This window comes from Carcharodon carcharias, chromosome 14, assembly GCF_017639515.1.
Source record: "Carcharodon carcharias isolate sCarCar2 chromosome 14, sCarCar2.pri, whole genome shotgun sequence".
Taxonomy (NCBI): domain Eukaryota; kingdom Metazoa; phylum Chordata; class Chondrichthyes; order Lamniformes; family Lamnidae; genus Carcharodon; species Carcharodon carcharias.
Window position 1 is genome coordinate 33,343,164 of NC_054480.1, and position 19,433 is coordinate 33,362,596.

The window sequence follows — 19,433 nt, forward strand, 5'->3', positions numbered from 1 at the left end:
AGTATTGGAATGGCTGCATGTACTTAAAGAGGCACCAGGAGCAGATAAGATGCATCCAAAAATACTGAGGGAAGTGAGACTGGAAATTCTGGAGGCACTGGCCATTATTTTACAGTCTGCTTTAGATTCAGGGGTGGTGCCAAAGGACTGGAGAATTACAAAGGTTACACCCTTGTTCAAAAAAATCAAGTAAAGATAAGCCCAGCAACGATAGGCCAGTGAGTTCAACTTCAGTGGTGGGAAATCTCTAGAAGCAATAACTTGAGACAAAATTAATAGTCACATGAACAAATTCAGCTTAATTAAGGAAAGTAAGCATGGATTTGTTAAAGGAAAATCATGTTTAACTAACTTGCTGGCGTTTTTTGAGGAGATAACAAAAAGGGTTGATATAGTGTAAAAGGACTTCCAAAAGCATTTGATACAGTGCCACACAATAGACTTGTGAACAAAGTTATAGCTCATGGAATAAGAGGGACAGTAGCAGCATAGATATAAAATTGGCTGAGTGACAGGAAACAGAAAGTAGAGGCTAATGTGTGTTTTTTGGACTAGAGGAATGTTTGTAGTGGAGTTCCGCAGGAATTGGTGTTGGGACCCTTCCTTTTCCTGATATATATATTAATGACCTAGACCTTGGTGTGCAGGGCACAATCTCAAAACTTGCAGATATGAAACTTGAAAACGTTGTGAACTGTGAGGAGGATGGCTTCGTTCTGCACTGTAGCAATTCTGTGATCAATTAGTTAAACAAAGTGATAGAACGTCATTACGTTGCTCACAGTAAATCATCTTCGGCATCACATCCTAAAGCTTCTATGTCATGTGTAATATTTGAAATCATTCTTTCAAAGGTATCTGATTCTGAAGGCACAGACCAGCTGTCATAACTTCTGACAGCAGATGCTGATGTATTACTCATGCTTCTCTTGATTCTTCCAAAACTGTCTGTCAATATCCCTCTTCCATCTTTAATTCCAATGGTTTCTAAGAAGCTCTCAAAATAGCTTGTGTCTTTATCAGGTATGAAGGCCCGCATTCCTAAGTTAAGAATGAGACATAAATTAATTAACTCAAAATTTTCCCTGAGGAAAGCTACAAATATTGAAACATTGGGCTGGATATAATGGAGGGAACAGGGATCTGGCCTGCTGGCTGGAGAGCTGGCAGGAGCCCCAAGTCCCCTCATTTAGAGAAGGCCTGCCACATTGAGTGCCGATGGGACATTTAACTGGATAGCAGTGGGCCTTCCCTGAAAACAAGGACCCAGGGGGTAGAAGCTCTGCCTGCCAAGTGCTGCCAGCCAATCAGAGGCTGGCAGCTGTATTGAACTGCAGAGCCACTGGAGAGGTGGTAGCCGATGCCGCTATGCCATCCATTCAAGGCCAAGGATTGTCGCTGGATCCCAGGCCATAGGTGAATGATGGTGGGAGGGGAGTCTCGGGGAGGAGGATACGCAGGCGGTGGCTTTCTGTGCACCCTCACCCTCTCCCTTCTCAAAGCTGGGTCCCTTGATCAGGCACTAAGTGCCTTTGAACAAGGGACAACCCCGCCCCCTCCCCCCAGCCCCTGGAAGTATGCAGACAACCCCGCACGGATTTGCTTGTTGTGCTCTCTGCATGGCAAGCCCCCTACAACTGCCACTGGTGGCAGAATAAGGCATTGGGCATTAATTCAGAAAGCAAACATTGGATTGGCCATCCATGGGCGTCATGCCATGGACCTAATTGACTCTAGTTCCAAAGGCCTGACTCTGTCCCATATGCTAATATAAAATACTTGTGCAAACTCCATTACCAATACAATAATCAATTTTGGTCAAATGTGAAGATCATAGACCACCAATAGCTTTTCAGGTTCAATTTAATGTAATAGATGCAGAAATCAAGAAGCTCATTACCTTCCTTCCCCCTCCAAACAGGGCCAGATTAAAAGCCAGAGTAAAGAGAAAATCTGAAGCAATATCATAATGATTTTTCTATCATGCTGGTTAGCCAATAGATTTTTGTGAAGTGATCACTGAGAAATTACTTCTTAAAATACATTAAACCAGTCAGAAGTGCATCATTTCAATTTAGAACACAGGAACAATCTTATAATCACAGCATGTATTCTATTCTCCTTTGTTCTTTATTATCACTAACAAAGTTACACAAATGCCTTAGCATAGAAACAAGAACTGGTATTTAGATCTGAAAGTTACTGAGGAGACGTTTTTCTAAGTGGATACTGGTAATGGTTGTCATTGGCAAGGTCAGCATTTGTTGCCCATCCCAATTTCCCTTGAACTGAATGGCTTGCTAGGCCATTTCAGAGGACAGTTAAGAGTCAACCACATTGGTGTGGGTTTGGAGTCACATGCAGGCCAGATCAGATAAGGATGGTAGCTTTCCTTCCCTACAGGACATCAGTGAACAAAATAGGTTTTTACAACAATCGGTGATAGCTTCATGGTCTGAGACTAGCTTTCAGTTCCAGATTTTATTAATTGAATAAAATTCCACCAGCTGCTGTGGTGGGATTTCAACCCATGGCCCAGAACATTAACCTGGGCCTCTGGATTACTAGTCCAGTGACATGACCACTATGCCACCATCTCCTTTAATGAGGAATTCCACCTACTGAGAATGCATATTTAAAAAGCATGAGCAATTAGTTACATGGTGCTAAATTGAACACAGTTAACGTTGTGCTATTCTAATTGCAAAACTGTGTTACTGTCCTGTTTGTGCTGATTAGTTCTTATCTTTGACTGTGTAGAAGTAATGCATTAAATTATTACATCAAAAGCGCTTTATCAAAAATGACATGGGTTTAACTGATGCTATGCTTTATTCCTACTGGAGACTGAAGTGTGGCTGGACTTTTTTAATTGAGTTGGTTTATGTAAGACGATGCAAGTGACAATTTTGATAACAGATACAAAATGCTAGATACAACCCCAAATTCTAATCACTTGTTCCTACGTGCCATTTTGCTAATTTATTCTGGCCAGAGCATCCTGTTTTACTGCTGAACCATCACCTTGTGTCCATCCTACATTTAAAATACATTTTAAAATGATTTATTCAGTCAGAAGAGGAATCTTTCACTAGTCTACTTCAGTCTAAGATTGAGTTCACCAGCTGTGACATCCACAAAGACAAGCTTTTACCTAAAAGAAGGAACTTCCGTTTTTCTCCATAAAGGTGAAGGAGTTCTGCACAGTAATCTTCAACTGAAGCGCCAGTTCGATACTCACGGAGCAGCAAAGCAAACTGCTGAATTTCTTGTGCTGACAACTTTGTTCTCAGCTATAAAAAGCCCAAAAGATAAGCACAATAATTTCAGTGAAAAGCTCTATGACTCATCACATGCGTTTTGATAGCTATATTTTACTGTTATCTGTGGCACATATGGCTGATATCATTTAAATTACCCTGAAAACATCATTAACAAGAAGTGAACATTTGACGGATGGAACCTAAAACCTTCCAACTTCTGCAGATGTTTGGGAAACTTTTAATAGGATAACATAGGTTTTACATAATAACATTCAGAAGGATTAATAAATCCCTACATCAATGATAATTCTGAAACAAGTGTGGGCCTTTTTAAAAAAAAATGATCCCCGGCATTTCAGATATACAACTCTTAACTTTGACTGCCTACATTCTTTGTTCAGGTCAGATATATCGACCAATAAGAAGAACATCCTGTACTGTGAAAGATACAGTCACAGATAGAAAAATTTCAACATGTTTATCTGCTCAAAGAAGAAAGGAAGCACAGAGAAGAGCAAATGAAAGACATTGAGTGTTCTTTTATATATAGGGAAAAGCTATTAATATTGCCTCCGTTGATGAACTAAACTCTGCCAAACTGTTGGGTGTGGAACAATTGTCCATGGCTGAACTCAACAAGGTTTATCCAAATGTTGATTGGGATCTCTGTCCATGTGCTGAAAACAAGACATTTTAAAAAATATTCCTATTCCCCTCTGCCCAGTTATAAGCTTTGTTGATCCTAAACATCCGCCCTCCACCTCCCACCCTCCCCCACCACCCATCCCCTGCTGAAGTTTGCTGTCTGGTACATATTATATATTTTTTTAATTGAAGTTCCCCATACATCAACATTGTAACCAAAAAGGAGTTTTCTTCACTTGTGGATTCTGTCGATTGTGTTTTTGGGGTCAATTATACTGAGAAGGCAGAGTTTCCAACTTCTCTACATGATGTAGGCATTCTCTTGCATTATAGATCCAGTGAAAACCAAAGAAATTTCACCTGGACCTAATCCAAAGCTCACTTAAGTGAAAGATATACCGCTGTCTTGTGCAATGTTATCCCTGTGAAATGTTGCCCTGTAATTCTGTACAGCATTTCATGGTCTCCAGACTGTATTGACATTCTTTTTGGCAGATAAAGTATTATTTTTATAAACCACTACATTAGAATGATTTTGTCATACTCTGCTGACAGTGGTATAAATTTACTTCATAGCTCGCTCAGGGTAAGTAGTACATCAGTTACAGAAGAGGCCTTTGAGGTTTCAAAAGCTCATCTGTGCAATAAAATGTCTGTTTAACAAATGGTATTACATTTGTGCTCTGTTTCATTTACAACACAAGAGCAATGGTGGTATATATCCCTGGTTATAAAGAACTGGCTTGCTTCACAATCCCTTCCTACCACAGGATCTTTATACAAGGGCAGATTTTAAATATAATACTCAGATCATGGATGTATGATTTAAACAAGAGGAGCAAACTCCAGTAGTGGGAAGGCAGAGCAGAGATTGGACTAAATTTTAGGTTTGAGAAGGTGGAGAATAAGGACAGCAAATCTCAATAATAGCAAGTAGTCTGTAGAGCAAATCAGAAGTGGACAAGGGACTGTAAGATAAGCATTTATTATAATATAAAGGTAATGAATTCTCTTCCCTCCTAAAGGTATTGACTCCTTCTGGACATACAGTTCCACAGGCACCAGACATCCTCCATTACCTCAATCACTGGCCATTATCAATATGTGACCCTAGATAATGAGTACTGACAGGCTATTCAAATGCATAAGGCATCAGAGCCATGACCAATTCTGTCCTTACCTTGTGTCATTTCTAACTGAGGTCAGAAATTGTCATGTTGTTATACTGATATAAACACCAATTGTTCGTAAGGGATTGTGTAAACAAGCTGTGGGTTCATTTAATAGAATAGGCCCACAAGAACATTTATACATAGGTAGAAAGCTTGAAGACACCAGCAGCAGAGCATGTGCACGTGTGTGTGTTCTGCTCTAAAGCAAAAGTGAAACTAAGACAGGACTGCACGATACACTTCCCTTCTCATATCATGCTGCTATCCCTTAAAGGTATATTACAACAGTTTTCCCCTCCTGACTCAGGGATGCCCAAGTCCCGTTGTAGGGCCCAACTGGTTCATATTGGTGTTTTCACTCCACATGAGTTGTAGCCCTAAATCCCATGTGCCACAGTGTTCCTATATCCTTTTACCTTCAATCAATTAATTATCTAAATTATTCTTGAAAGTTGACACTATTAATGCTTCAATCACTAACATTGGTAGTGGAATCCAGAGTCTCGCCTCCCTCTGTATAACATGGTTTCTCCTGCTCTCTGTATTAAATTTGTAATGGCCAATCTTATATCTATGTTCCCTCATAGGCCTTGTTTTCCCAAGTTGCTGGCTGCCTCAGAGCAAATTAATTTTGCAGTGGGTGCCTCAAATAAGCATTAGGTCCTTTATTAGTGCATGGGCACTTCACCTTAATATTTTGGCCTTTACCAATATGGCGGGCAACAATCTTTTGGCTTGTAATGAACATATGCTTCCTACCTACTGTACCCTAAGATTAGGAGGCCATTTAGTACTTGAAAAACAGATAATAGCCTGATTTCAGGGCCACAAGGTTAGTAATAATATATACAAGTCGGACAAAAATCTTTTGCTGTGCTGGAATACAAATATGTCACCACAATTAATTAGTTAAGTATATAACTGAATTTTGTATGGGCTAAATTTTTCGCTCTGGAGACTAAGTGCTGTGGTGTGCGGGATTAGTGGCAAGTTTCCCGCTGAATGGCAGGGTGGGTTCTCACGCTCAATCTTCTGCTTGAAACTTCATTAATTGTGCATAAGCAAGCTGCTTGCTGAATCACATGGCAGGCTAGGCACTGACTCATCCACCACTGTCACCTCATTGGGTCGAAGTCCCTGGCGCCATATTTAAACACCATCGGAACGCAAAATTTACTCTCTGTTGCCCAGCTGTGTGCCCAGCAATTGAAGTTCCTGAGATGGCTCCAAGGAACAATAAGAGTGCCACACTTCCCTGGAGGCTTGAATTAGAGGTGTTGGCCAGCACCTGGAGGTTCTTTTTCCCAGGCTTGGGAGGCAGTCGTGAAGGAGGTCAGCTCCGTGGGCAACAGCCAGAGAAATGCCATCCAGTACAGGAAGAGGATGAGTGATCTCATTTGCAACGCCAGGATAAGTCAATATTCAGCTCACCCCAAGCTCACACTCTCAAAACGGCATCATGGACTCAAAGCATCCCAGAGCTCGGGGATCTCACACAATATTAGTGGGGAAATATCAGCATTTAAAGCCTATTTAACATCATCTCATCTATCATCCTGCAAAAGCAACATCTTCAGCCCTTACTGGGGAGGGCTCAGCACATGCAGGAGGCATGCATGCTCCCCAACCTCTTCTCCAACCCTTCTTACGTCATCCCATCCATTTGTCTTCATGCAGGCCAAGCTTGCCCACAACAAGAGGGAGAGACCCCAGACTGGAGGAGGGACGGTCGACACACTGGAGTTCTCCAGATTAGCGGAGGATGCCATCGAGTTGGCAGGGGAGGATAGAGATTGCTCCTATGGTGATGATGAGATCGGCCTCTCCCAGCAAGCCAGTATGCATGAACCCTCCATGAGTTGTTCACATCCTGGCACTCTCAGTGAGTGACATGCAATGTTGTATTCAGCCTGTTAATGAACTAAATCTATCTTCTCTCCCTTACAGGCAGCAGCAAATCCAGACACACCAGCATGGGCAACATAAGCTCCAGCGCCCAGGCCACTTCAGAGGAGGACGCTGAGGAGCCATCTGAAGAAGATCTGTCACTGCATTCATCTGCACCCTCCAACAGCACAGAGACACACCCCCAGTGGGTCATAGTTCTAGATTAGGCTAGCAGCTAGTTTCTGGAGACCTCACTGATACGTCTCCACATCAGTTGGAGGCACTGACAGCCCAGGTCTCTTCTTGGAGGACTGCTGGGAGAACAGGCACCCACTGAGTAAGAGTCAGATGATGAGCCACTGGAAGCGGCCATTGCAGACATGCTGAAGATGCAAAGACAAGCGGTGGTACATCAGGCAGAGTTGTGACAGGCAGTGAACAGACTGGAACAAAAAATGGAGGAGTCCGTTTACGTTCTGTCTCATGTCATGGCTTTGACATATGAGCGCCTTGAGGCCTCCACGGGAAGGGAGGCGACCGCCTTAGAGACCTACGTCCAGCAGATTCTGCTGGATTTGCACTTGGGCCTTCACTTTATCGCTATAGGTATTGGTGGGGTACATCAGTGGCTAGGCGAGGGTTGGTGTGAGACACCTTGACCTCCCTCCAAAAGCCCTTTCTCCTCATGGAATCAGAGGCCCTCAGGCACTCACAGGGAGGAGGGCTAGCAGTTGGACAGCCATCCACTGAGGTGACTCTGTGAGTGTCCAGCCAATCCCAATCCCCTCTGCCTCTGACCCTATGACCTCCAGCTGCACAGGCTGAGGAGGGTGCACCTACCTCACAGCAGGAAACCCAAAGCAGGCTGGGCCCTGCAGGCCTCAGCCTCCAGAGGATGCCCGCCAAAGTCATCAAAGACAACAAGGTGTAGCAGTCAGCAGGCTGCCTCCACTCCACTGCAGATGTCAGGGATGCAATAAGACATAGCGGTAGTGTTAAAAACATTAAGAAACCTTGATATCAATTTTGAATCAAGGGTATTTACTCATGCACCTTTGTAAATACATTTGCTGTTCATGACAATGGTCTCGTCATTTGAATGCATTGTGTTCATTTGAATGCACCTATGTGGCTGCTTATAGCGAGGGTGACCCAAGCTTCCATCCATGATCACCCCGCTTTGTGAGGTGATTCCTGTGATGTCCAGCTGACTCATTTAAGTTACTCATAAGTTAATGACCCCTTGTGTAATGCCTGGGAGATGTGTCAACCTCTTTATTGAAAGTAACTGCAAATTGTGTTAGGAAGTGATATTCACTAAAAGACACCATGGAGTTATGTGTGCTCAGTTGTATTGGAGAGTTACTACTCATCATCAAATGGCTGCCTTCAATGTTTGTGCCAAAGCAGCCATGATGGTCTCTCCAGAAATGTGTGAATCTCTGCAGCCGCAAGAAGTGTCTCATTCTGGAGGCCTCAGCTGCATCAAGTCCATTTGACACAGACTTTGAGCTGGCATGCTGGCTTTCACTTCCCAGAGTGGCTACAAACAGCTTTGGCTGCTGACCTTTTTCAAAGATTAGAGCCTGGTGAAACATGAGGGTTGGATGTCCAAGGCCCAATGCTGATCTGGCTCTCGATGTTAGTGGTTGTAAAGGCCTTTCAGGTCACCGGCATGCCACTAAGGGGCAGGGGAAATCCACTAGGGTGCCCTTGCCTGCATTTTATCCCTCCTGGAACCTCGTGGCTATGAACGTGTCACAGGCACATCTTCCACTCTTGCAGCTTTGATTACAACGTCACGTGGAAGCTCTCCATCATCACCCTCTTCACGTTGCTGTCCTTCCAGGTCTTCAACGTTTGATGGGCTCTCCCTCCTCCATGTCTCTTTCTGGCAAGTGATCTCCCCTTTGAAGTGCCAGGTTGTGCAGGGCGCAACAGACCATGACTATGCGGGGCACCCTCTCTGGAGAGTTCTGCAGAGTCCTAGCTGAGCGGTCCAATCATCGGAAGCACATCCTCAGGATGCCAACAATCTGCTCTTTGATGGATCTTGTTGAGCTATGTACCATGTTGTATCTTTCCTCTGAGGCACTTTGAGGATGATGCCAGGCAGCCCTCATCACCAAGCAGCCAGCCCTGTAAGCACTGCAGCCCTTTGAAATCATGGGAGTGCTACAGGATGTCAGAGTCATGGGAATGCCCAGGCTATCTGGCACAAATGTTGCACGCCAGTTAAACGTTTTCTGTTGATGAACATCAGGGGCTGCTGCATGGAGCTCTCAAAGCCACATGTGTGTAATCGATCGCCACAGAGATTGCCACAAAATCCAGGAATCTAGCAGCCTGGCTAACTTCATCCAGTGTGAACTGTACATGATGATGAGCCTTACTGTAAAGGGCATCCGTCATCTCCCTGATACATTTATGTGTTAAGGACTGTGAGATGCCATATAGGTCCCCTATGGATCCTGGAACGACCCACTGGCAAAACAATTAAAAGTGGCGATGACCTTCAGGAGCCCTGGCAGAGAATGTTCTCCCAGCCCTTTGACCTGTTAGCCATGCCAAATAGGGGAAGCACCTTAGAGGCTTTCACTGATCATTTTGCAGATATCCAGCAGCTGTGCTCCCTTCATGGTTGGCTGAATCTTCCATTCTCACATTCCTCCCTGTTAATGCTCAAATTGATCAACTTCATTGTGAACCCAATGACTCCTGCAGTCTCACGTTAAAGTGCTCCAAATATCAATGGCTTCAATTGCACCTTCTCAATAAACTGTTCTTGAGTCCTATCAGCTCAGACCCCAGTTCCATGCTGTTACTCTAAGCAGTGTGAGAGTGACCCTGTTGGGGCTCCCGGGTCCAGCCATGAGCTCTTCCCTGCCTCAGCCAACTCCCTTGCAGATTCTTTTTCAGTTTTGACCTTAAACTGCATCATAACTTTGGGTTCACATGATGTGGTGCTGCATTTTTATTTTGAGGCCAGCTTCAACACTCCCCCTGTCACAGTTCAGGTCCCCCCGATCTTCCTGGAACCTCACGATGTGGGGGTCAAACTCCATCCGGTGATTCTCCAGCCTCCCCCAGTAACCCAGAATCCCATTGTTGTTGTGGTGGACATTCCAGCCCTCCTCCAGAACCCATCACTGTTGACGTCCCCATGCCCCATGTGGATCTCATCCCTCCCCATCTTGAGGCTGTGTACATGGTCACATACAGAGGTGATCCCCCCCCAACCTGCCCAAGAGAGTTTCGAGTACCTGTCCATTACATTCCCACCTTTTCCAGTCTGCAGATGCCTCTCTAGACCATGGCCATCCTATCTGTAGCCCAGGACCAAGCCAGGCACCCTCATCACCACTGGCTGTGAGACTATGAACACTCCTTGCACAGCAAGCTGTGCCTGATCCTCATTGAGCATGCACCTCCCTGGAGCAAGAACACAATGTGAGTGTGATGCTTAGCTCGGTAGAATGGCCCACAGAATCTCAGGACTGCCTTTAATTTCTCACCCTGACCTCTTGGAATCAGTCCGGGGTTATGACTGTATTTCACTCAGCTCTCTGGCTGCTCAGCGAATGACCACAAGACTATTCCTCTTCACCACCACCTCCACCCCCGCCAGCATCCCCCCACTCCATGAGTCTCTGTGCAACCCATCGTGCCACACTAGCCCAATATCCCCTCCACCCGCCAGACCCTAGAGTCTGTGTGCATCGCGTCACCTTCATGCAAATAAAATCCCATCAACCACCCCCCCTTCCCCCTCCTTGTCTGCATTCTACTGTTTCATGTCAGGCTTCAGCTTCCCCAGCCCCAATCTTCCCTCTGCCTGCCATTGCACCCTCCCCCTCCAACCCTCCCAAACTGCCTTCACCATTATGTCTCTGTCATCTCCACTGCCCCCCTGCTCCCCCGCTTCCCCCCACCCCGCTCGCCATGCTGGATTCTGTTTTAGAGTGCAGCCCTGCCTGAGGCTCACAGCACGCAATGCTTTCCTGCCAGAGTAAAGCAGCAACAACGGTGAGCAGCCCAGCTCAACAACCGAGGCAACCACGGTGAGTAGCCCCACCGTACTCAACCACCAGTGTGGGCTAACACTGCCATTGCTGTTGTACCTGGGCTTTGAATGTTGCACTCATCTGGAAGTCACAAGTGAAGTGAGGGTGGACAGTTGCACGTCATTTATATCTGGTCGTGATGTAGACTGGTCTAATTTCCTACTCGTGTGGCACATAATTGGGAGGCGGAGTGTGATTCTGGCAAGTTGCATTTTTAATGAGTATTCATGACATGCTAATGCATGCAAATGGCGTGCCTGACGTGGATCAGCAGGAAAGCAGACCCGCCATCATCCCACCATGAAAGTGGCGAGGGGATAACTCCAACTTGTCTTTCCGCCAGCGGGAATCCGACTTTTGGCCTCGCTCTGATTTTTCCTCTCCCGCTCGTCGTGAAACCCGCCACTGGTGAGACGGGAAAAGTCCACCCCGAGCACAGTTTGAGGCTTGTGTTTTGTGAAGCAAAATAATGAAGCTACCAAGTATAGAAGAAACCATTGTGAAGTCTCAGGCTGAAGGTTTGTTGGAGATCTGTGAATGGCACTCTTGTGACCAGTTACTAGGAGTGCTGTTCAAAGAGGGAAATGCAATAAGCTAGCTTATAGTTGTTTTGACGATATCATCAATCTCCTGGTTGGCTCAATGGATGGGCATGCAATGAGGTCTAACACTGGGCATAAATGCCAGGAAGATCCTGAATGAATGAATGATTTTTGCTCAGTTGGTTAACCTCAACCAAGGTGGGTGACGCAGATCATGACTTGGCCTCAGTAATGGGAAGGTGAAAAACAACCAAGATTCCTGATCATGCTCACATTCAACAATTCTTTACTACGTGTTGTAAGGGTGTAGAAGCTTTGGATGAAGACAGGGCTAGATTCAACCGTGATGACACCAGCCGTTGAATAAGCCTGCCAAAGCTCATTACCTAATGATAAGCAGGAAGACTGACATCTTAAGGATTATTGCACCAGGGATTTAATTCAAGACAGGAGGTGCAAGGGTAGAGTAGAATAAAAAAAAACTGCAATTCACCAATTCAAAAGCTTTGCTTTGGAAATGATGCTGCTATATTTGAGTAACCTCTGTGACAGGGACAGTAGACTAAATAAAGCAATTAGAATAAGGTGAGAAAGAAAGGCTGAAACATTTCTGCACTTCAATCAGTGTAAAATTGATACTGTCACTTTTGATGAATATACTTGGAAATTTCTCACTTGTGATGCACACAATATTTACTTACAGTTGTCATATAATCCTGCAGCAGATCAGCACCAGTGCTACTCTGGTCACTCTCACTACCAGCTGTGCCTTGGCTGAATTGTGATTCTCGGTATGAAGGGGAAGAGCTGCCACTGCAGTAAGGATCAAATATGTCCTGTGATCCATCGCTGTGCTCAGAAAAAAAAGGCACTTGAAACAAAGCAGATTAAAATAGGGAAGCTCTATGCCTATTATTCAAGTGTTGTTCAAAACACACTTCCAGAATCAAGATTACTTACAAAGAACTGCAGCAGCTAAAATCTGCTTCATAGCCATATGTCTGAGCAGTTTGTCTGCTGTCACCTGAAGAATCAGTGAAAAGGACACTGTTAGCAGAATGGAAAATTTGAAAGAGCTACAGTGCTTCACACGATTAGGAAAATTAGTTATAACTGAACTTTGTAACTAATCAAGTATATATTTCTGACATAGACATTTTACACAAAGGAAGTTTTCTGCACTTCGCTTGCACCTCCTTCAATTTGGTCTACTGCATTCGCTTCTCCCAATGCAGTCTCCTCTACATTGGGACGACTAAACGCAGACTGGGTGACTACTTTGCGGAACACCTTCGCTCAGTCCGCATGCATGACCCAGACTTTAGGGTCGCTTGCCATTTCAATGCACCATCCTGTTCTCATGCCCACATGTCCATCCTTGGCCTGCTGCAATGTTCCGGTGAAGCCCAACACAAACTGGAGGAACAGCACCTCATCTTCCGATTAGGCACCTTACAGCCTTCCAGCCTTAACATTGAGTCCAACAATTTCAGACCATGAACTCTCTCCTCCATCTTGACCCCTTTTTGAAATCCAATTTTTATTTATTTATTTTATATTTTAAAATTTCATTTATTCTTTTATTTATTTGTTCATTTTTAATCCTTTTTCCCCAAACTCCCAGCCCCACCCCCCACAGGGCCATCTGTCACTTGGTTTTATATTTTGCTGACCCTTGTTCTGCTATTAACACATTCTGCTGTCTTACCGTTATGCCACTATCAGCACTGGCTTTACTCTTTACCACTACCATTAACACTCCCTTTGTCTTGTGTCCATGACATCTTTGTCAATCTCTCCTTAGCTGTCACCTATTCCTGACCCTCTATCTTGTCCCACCTGCTCCACCCCCTCTTAAACAGTATAACAGCCATAACAAAAATAAAAATACCTGGAAAAAACTCAGCGGGTCTGACAGCATCTGTGGAGAGGAACACAGTTAACGTTTCGAGTCCATATGACTCTTCAACAGAACTAAGGAAAAATAGAAAAGAGGTGAAATATAAGCTGGTTTAAGGGGGGGTGGGACAAGTAGAGCTGGATAGAGGGCCAGTGATCGGTGAAGATAGCCAAAAGATGTCATAGACAAAAGGACAAAGAGGTGCTGAAGGTGGTGATATTATCTAAGGAATATGCTAATTAAGGGTAGAAAACAGGACAAACAAGGTACAGATAGCCCTAGTGGGGGTGGGGTGGGGGGAAAGAATCGAAATAGGCTAAAAGGTAGAGATAAAACAATGGATGGAAATACATTTAAAAATAATGGAAATAGGTGGGAAAAGAAAAATCTATATAAATTATTGGAAAAAAGGGGGATTGGAAAGGGGGTGGGGATGAAGGGGAGAGTTCATGATCTAAAATTGTTGAACTCAATATTCAGTCCAGAAGGTTGTAAAGTGCCTAGTCGGAAGATGAGGTGCTGTTCCTCCAGTTTGCGTTGAACTTCACTGGAACATTGCAGCAGGCCAAGGACAGACATGTGGGCATGAGAGCAGTGTGGAGTGTTGAAATGGCAAGCGACAGGGAGGTCTGGGTCATGCTTGCAGACAGACCGAAGGTGTTCTGCAAAGCAGTCACCCAGTCTGCGTTTGGTCTCTCCAATGTAGAGGAGACCGCATTGGGAGCAACGAATGCAGTAGACTAAATTGAGGGAAGTGCAAGTGAAATGCTACTTTACTTGTAAGGAGTGTTTGGGCCCTTGGACGGTGAGGAGAGGGGAAGGGGCAGGTGTTGCACCTTCTGCGGTTGCATGGGAAGGTGCCGTGGGAGGGGGTTGAGGTGTAGGGGGTGATGGAGGAGTGGACCAGAGTGTCCCAGAGGGAACGATCCCTGCGGAATGCCACCAGGGGGACAGAAGGGAAGATGTGTTTGGTGGTGGCATCGTGCTGGATTTGGCAGAAATGGCGGAGGATGATCCTTTGAATGCGGAGGCAAGTGGAGTGATAAGTGAGGACAAGGGGTCCCTATCATGGTTCTGGGAGGGAGAGGAAGGTATGAGGTCGGATGCGCGGGAGATGGGCCGGACACAGTTGAGGGCCCTGTCAACCACCATGGGTGGAAAACCTTGGTTAAGGAAGAAGGAGGACATGTCAGAGGAACCGTTTTTGAAAGTGGCATCATCAGAACAGATGCGACGAGTTCAACAATTTTAGATCATGAACTCTCTCCTCCATCCCCTTTCCGATCCCCCTTTTTCCAATAATTTATATAGATTTTTCTTTTCCCACCTATTTCCATTATTTTTAAATGTATTTCCATCCATTGTTTTATCGCTACCTTTTAGCCTATTTTGATCCTTTCCCCCCACCACACCCCCACTAGGGCTATCTGTACCTTGTTCGCCCTGCTTTCTACCCTTAATGTCACCTATTAGCACATTCCTTAGATAATATCACCAGCTTCAACACCTCTTTGTCCTTTTGTCTATGACACCTTTTGGTTATCTCCACCTATCACTGGCCCTCTATCCAGCTATACTTGTCCCACCCTCCCCTTAAACCAGCTTATATTTCACCTCTTTTCTATTTTTCCTTAGTTCTGTTGAAGAGTCATATGGACTTGAAACATTAACTGTGTTCCTCTTCACAGATGCTGTCAGACCTGCTGAGTTTTTCCAGGTATTTTTATTTTTGTTTTGGATTTCCAGCATTCGCAGTTTTTTGCTTTTATCTTAGCATAACAGCCATCACATTTCTACTTCCCTTTAGCTCTGAAGAAGAGTCATACAGACGCGAAATATTAATTCTGTTTCTCTCTCTGCAGGTGCTATCAGGTCTGCTCAGTTTTCCCAGCATTTTCTGTTTTTATTATTATTGAAGTTTATTGTCTGATGGATGATTTTAAAATTTTTAAAATTGAATTCCTTCTCTTTCATGGTTTCCCCTTTCATAGAGAAAGTAACAAATGCAGCTAAATATTTTTCTAAATGTAATTATTTTGAATCTAATTTTTTCATCTGATCCCTTATCCCTGTTCATAATTATTTGTTTCTTAACTGGCATAATTGTGTGGAAGAGGCAAGTTATTAGTTTATGATGTTTTCTAAGGCTTTGCATATCAATATATCACCAACAAAGGAACAGCCATTGTGAGAGGAACATCAATAATTCCCTGCAAGGAGCAGGTCATCCATTATGAAACTAAACATTCTACTCTGCAGCCCAGATACAGGACTGACAAATCACAACCCACACTGCAGACACAATATCAACCTGTGTCCCAAACTGTGATTGTTGTATACATACCTCTCCCTCCTCCCTTTGCACAGTCTAATACACAATGTTAAGACTATTTTTCCCTTATTCCACTATTTTAAGGTTATGCTAAACCAATAAAACTCCTGCACTCCTATTTGTAAAATATCAGTGAAATGACAGATCAATATCATAGTGCCTTTTTAACAGGAATGCACATTACTTGCTTGTTTCAGAACAATTTGTTGATATTTTACCAATACTTGCAGTAAAACTTGGATTCAGGAAGATTTACTAACATATTAGTTAATATCTACAGGAGTTGGGTATACCACAACATGGGAATATAATAAAATTTAAGCTGAAGATAAAATGCAATTTATGCTCTTTGCAGCTTATAACTTAATTTCTGTGCAACTGACTTGAATTGTGTGTGTTCTATATCACTCAGGGAGTCCAAAATGCCCTTTTACATGCACGTCATGTCAGGAGATATGGAGAGCGATGATAGAGCCCCCAACTCTCTTTCCATCACGTGGTTGACGAGAATTTCTCCTGTTCTTACCACCTGCCATTGGCGTGCATTGGAAGGGTTTTCAAGTTGATAATCAACTTGTCTGGCCAGGACATAAAAGTGCCTTCCTGGGGTGGGATTCAAACCCGGAGCTTCTGACTCAGAGGCAGGGACACTGCTCATTGCATCACAAGACTTCCTATAACTCACTTCTAATCACTCGGATAAAGAAATTCAATGGCCAGAATTTTCCCATCGGCGATTTGGGGCCGGGGCCCGCTCATTGACGGGAAAATGATGTGGTATGACATCGGGAGGAATCCCCGACGTCATCCCGGTCCCTTTAAGTTTTTAGGAAGGCGGGTGGACAGCGAAATCAGCTGTCCGCCCACCGATTAAGGCCATTGACAGGTTCATTAAGATCATGAAAGACCCGCCCGTCCAACCTTAAGGCTGGCGGGTAGGCCAGGAGCCCCAGCGGGCTCCTGATAATACATGAAACCTCATCCACTGGCGGGATGCGGTTTCATGTCCATTTTTAAAAAGTGTAATAAAGTTTATGTCCTTTTTATTAACATGTCCCATCTCGTGTGACATTGTCATATGAGGGGGACATGTTAATAATATTTTTATTTTTCTATTTTTTAAGTTTTGTGCACTGTCACTAAGCCCCCTGAGACAGCACTTAGTCTCAAGGAGCAGTGCGCATGGGCGAACGAGCGCACTTTGACAGCTGGGGATTCCCTCCCCCCCCACGCAGGAATTGCATAACACTTCCTGTCGGGCAGGCCGCTGGGCGGGCCTTAATTGGCCCATCCACTCAAAATGGCGGCGGGCTCCGTTTTGGCAGCGGGGGTCAGCTGTCCGCCCACCGTCAAGCCGGTGGGGCCCACACGCCCACCAAGGGCAAAATTCTGCTCAATGAGTTTTTAAATTTTAAACTTTGTTGTTTGTTAGTGAACCGATATGACAAAAATCTATTTTGTCCACAGTCTAAGTAAGAGATTGTCCATAAAACTTGTAGCTATACTAGAACACAAATACACGATGGTCCACTTCATTCATGCAAAATAAATAATAGCCAAATTTACAGTTAACATTTATAAAGGAAGCATGAATATTCAAATAGACTTGTGTCTGTTATTTTTTAATACATCTAAAATTTTGAATTGAATTAAATGCTTGCATCATTTTTTTTAAAGAGAACCAGCCCAATTGTAATGCAGTAAAACAAGCTTGAGACCAGGATTCAATTCCTGTCCTTGTATTCTGCCAGATTTGCAATTGTGGGTCATTTGTATTTTGAGGAAGGGGTCACAGGGAATTGTTTTTCATCCCCTGTATCTAAGGTGACCCTGAAATTGTCAATACGGTTATGTTATATTATTTTTATACTATTCTAGCAATGTGATAAATAGCAATGTGATAATGACCAGATAATCTGCTTTGTTGTCATGTTGATTGACAGATAAATCCTCTGGCGTTCTTCAAAGCGATGCCTTGGGATCTTTTGCATTCACCTGACATTTGTCCAAACTGCTTCTCACCTGATTTGTGGCAAGTAGGGATGCTTTTGGAAATGGCACAATTTTGAATGCCAGCTCAGAAACATCCGTGCACACAAAAACACGCACATGCAGAAACACACGAAACTGCAAAGTGATTTACAACATCATGGAGCGATATCAAACACAATTCCATGGGTCTCAAAGATGTTTCAAAATGCTTATCACTATCTGATGCCTTGAATCAAATGATTTAATACAGGGCGGGGAACCTATGGCTCGTGGGCTGGATCCAGCCCATTGCTCAATTTCATCCGGCCCGCAGCAACATTTCTAAAAATATGGACCTGTGTCAGTAGCTCCTTCAAAATAGCATTTATCATCGTCATTGTAAATTTGATTTGGATAACAGCGCCAGCTAAATTACTGTAATAATATTTAACAATATAACATTCAAATTCAGCCATTGCATTAAAACAGCGGGTGAGTTGAATATTTCTGTATTCTCTCTAAAATACTAAATTAGGTTGATTTTTATGTGTGTGGCCCGCAACTGATTTTGCCTATATGAGAATGGCCTGTAATAAGATAAAGGTTCCCCACCCCTGATTTAAAAGAAATAAAGGACTTTTATTTGGGTAGAAATGTGTGACTTCAATTGAAAAGATGATCAGGCATGACGTTTGCTATTGCACAATACCTATTTTACTCTCATCTAGCATTTTTCACAAACTTAGGATGTTGCAAAGTACTTTACAATCAATTGAGGACTTTTGAAATGTAGTCACTGTTATCTGCAATCCATGGTTCTCTGTGTTTCAAAATCACTGTTAACAAATAGAATTACTAGGCATTTGCAGTTGATCCTGTCACAAATTAACTTTGCCAAGCTGTAATCTTTACCGTGTGTATGCGTGTGTGCGGGAGAGAGTGTATGAGTAAGTGTGTGTGAATGCGTGTGGGAGAGAGAGTGTGTGTGTGGGGGTGAGGGTTGGTGCTGGGTGAGAGTGAGTGCGTGTTTGTTGGGGAGATTGTGTGTGTGTGTGTGTGTGTGTGTGTGCATGCGTGTGTGTGCGCACGTGTGTGTGTTTGGGGAAGAGTGAGTGAGTGTGTGTTTTTGTGTTTGGATGGAAGTAAGTGTGTGCGTGTCTTGGGGAGAGAGTGAGTGAGTGTGGGAAGTGTGTGTGGGGGGGTTGTGGGGGCTGGCGCTGCGAGAGGGTGAGAATGTGTGTGTTGAGGAGATTGAGTGTATGTGTGTGTGTGTATGCAGATCTGTGCATTCCAGCAGTGTTACACTACAGGACTGTACAGGTAGGCTGAGAATTTGAGAGGTACTGCTATTATTAAAATGGAGTTCATTAGAAAATAAGTGGTTTGAGATTTATAGACTCATAGACGTTTACAGCACAGAAGGAGGCCATTTGGCCCATCGTGTCTGCACCGGTCAGCAAAGATCTGACTACACTAATCCCATTTTCCAGAGCTTAGCCCAGAGCCCTGGAGGCTATGGCAAAGCAAGCGAATATCTAAATTCTTCTTAAATGTTACGAGAGTTTCTGACTCAACCACACTTTCAGGCAGAGGGTTCCAGACTCCCACCACCCTCTGGGTGAAAAAAATTCTCCTCAACTCCCCTCTTAGCCTTCTA

The 19,433-nt window shown here is 44.0% G+C and overlaps 1 protein-coding gene across 1 annotated transcript in view; it reads right to left on the bottom strand.

Annotated features, from left to right (window-relative positions):
• Positions 1 to 210: 210 nt before the first annotated feature.
• The window catches only part of ccm2l (CCM2 like scaffold protein), a 49,283-nt gene continuing 30,060 nt past the window's right edge, over positions 211 to 19,433 (bottom strand). The window contains exons 7-10 of the mRNA XM_041204943.1: positions 12,534 to 12,597; positions 12,275 to 12,422; positions 3,155 to 3,293; positions 211 to 1,041 (exon numbers count right to left, since the gene is read on the bottom strand). Of these exons, the coding sequence (XP_041060877.1) occupies positions 779 to 1,041; positions 3,155 to 3,293; positions 12,275 to 12,422; positions 12,534 to 12,597 (614 nt within the window). The 3' untranslated portion in view covers positions 211 to 778. The remainder of the gene's footprint in view (positions 1,042 to 3,154; positions 3,294 to 12,274; positions 12,423 to 12,533; positions 12,598 to 19,433) is intronic.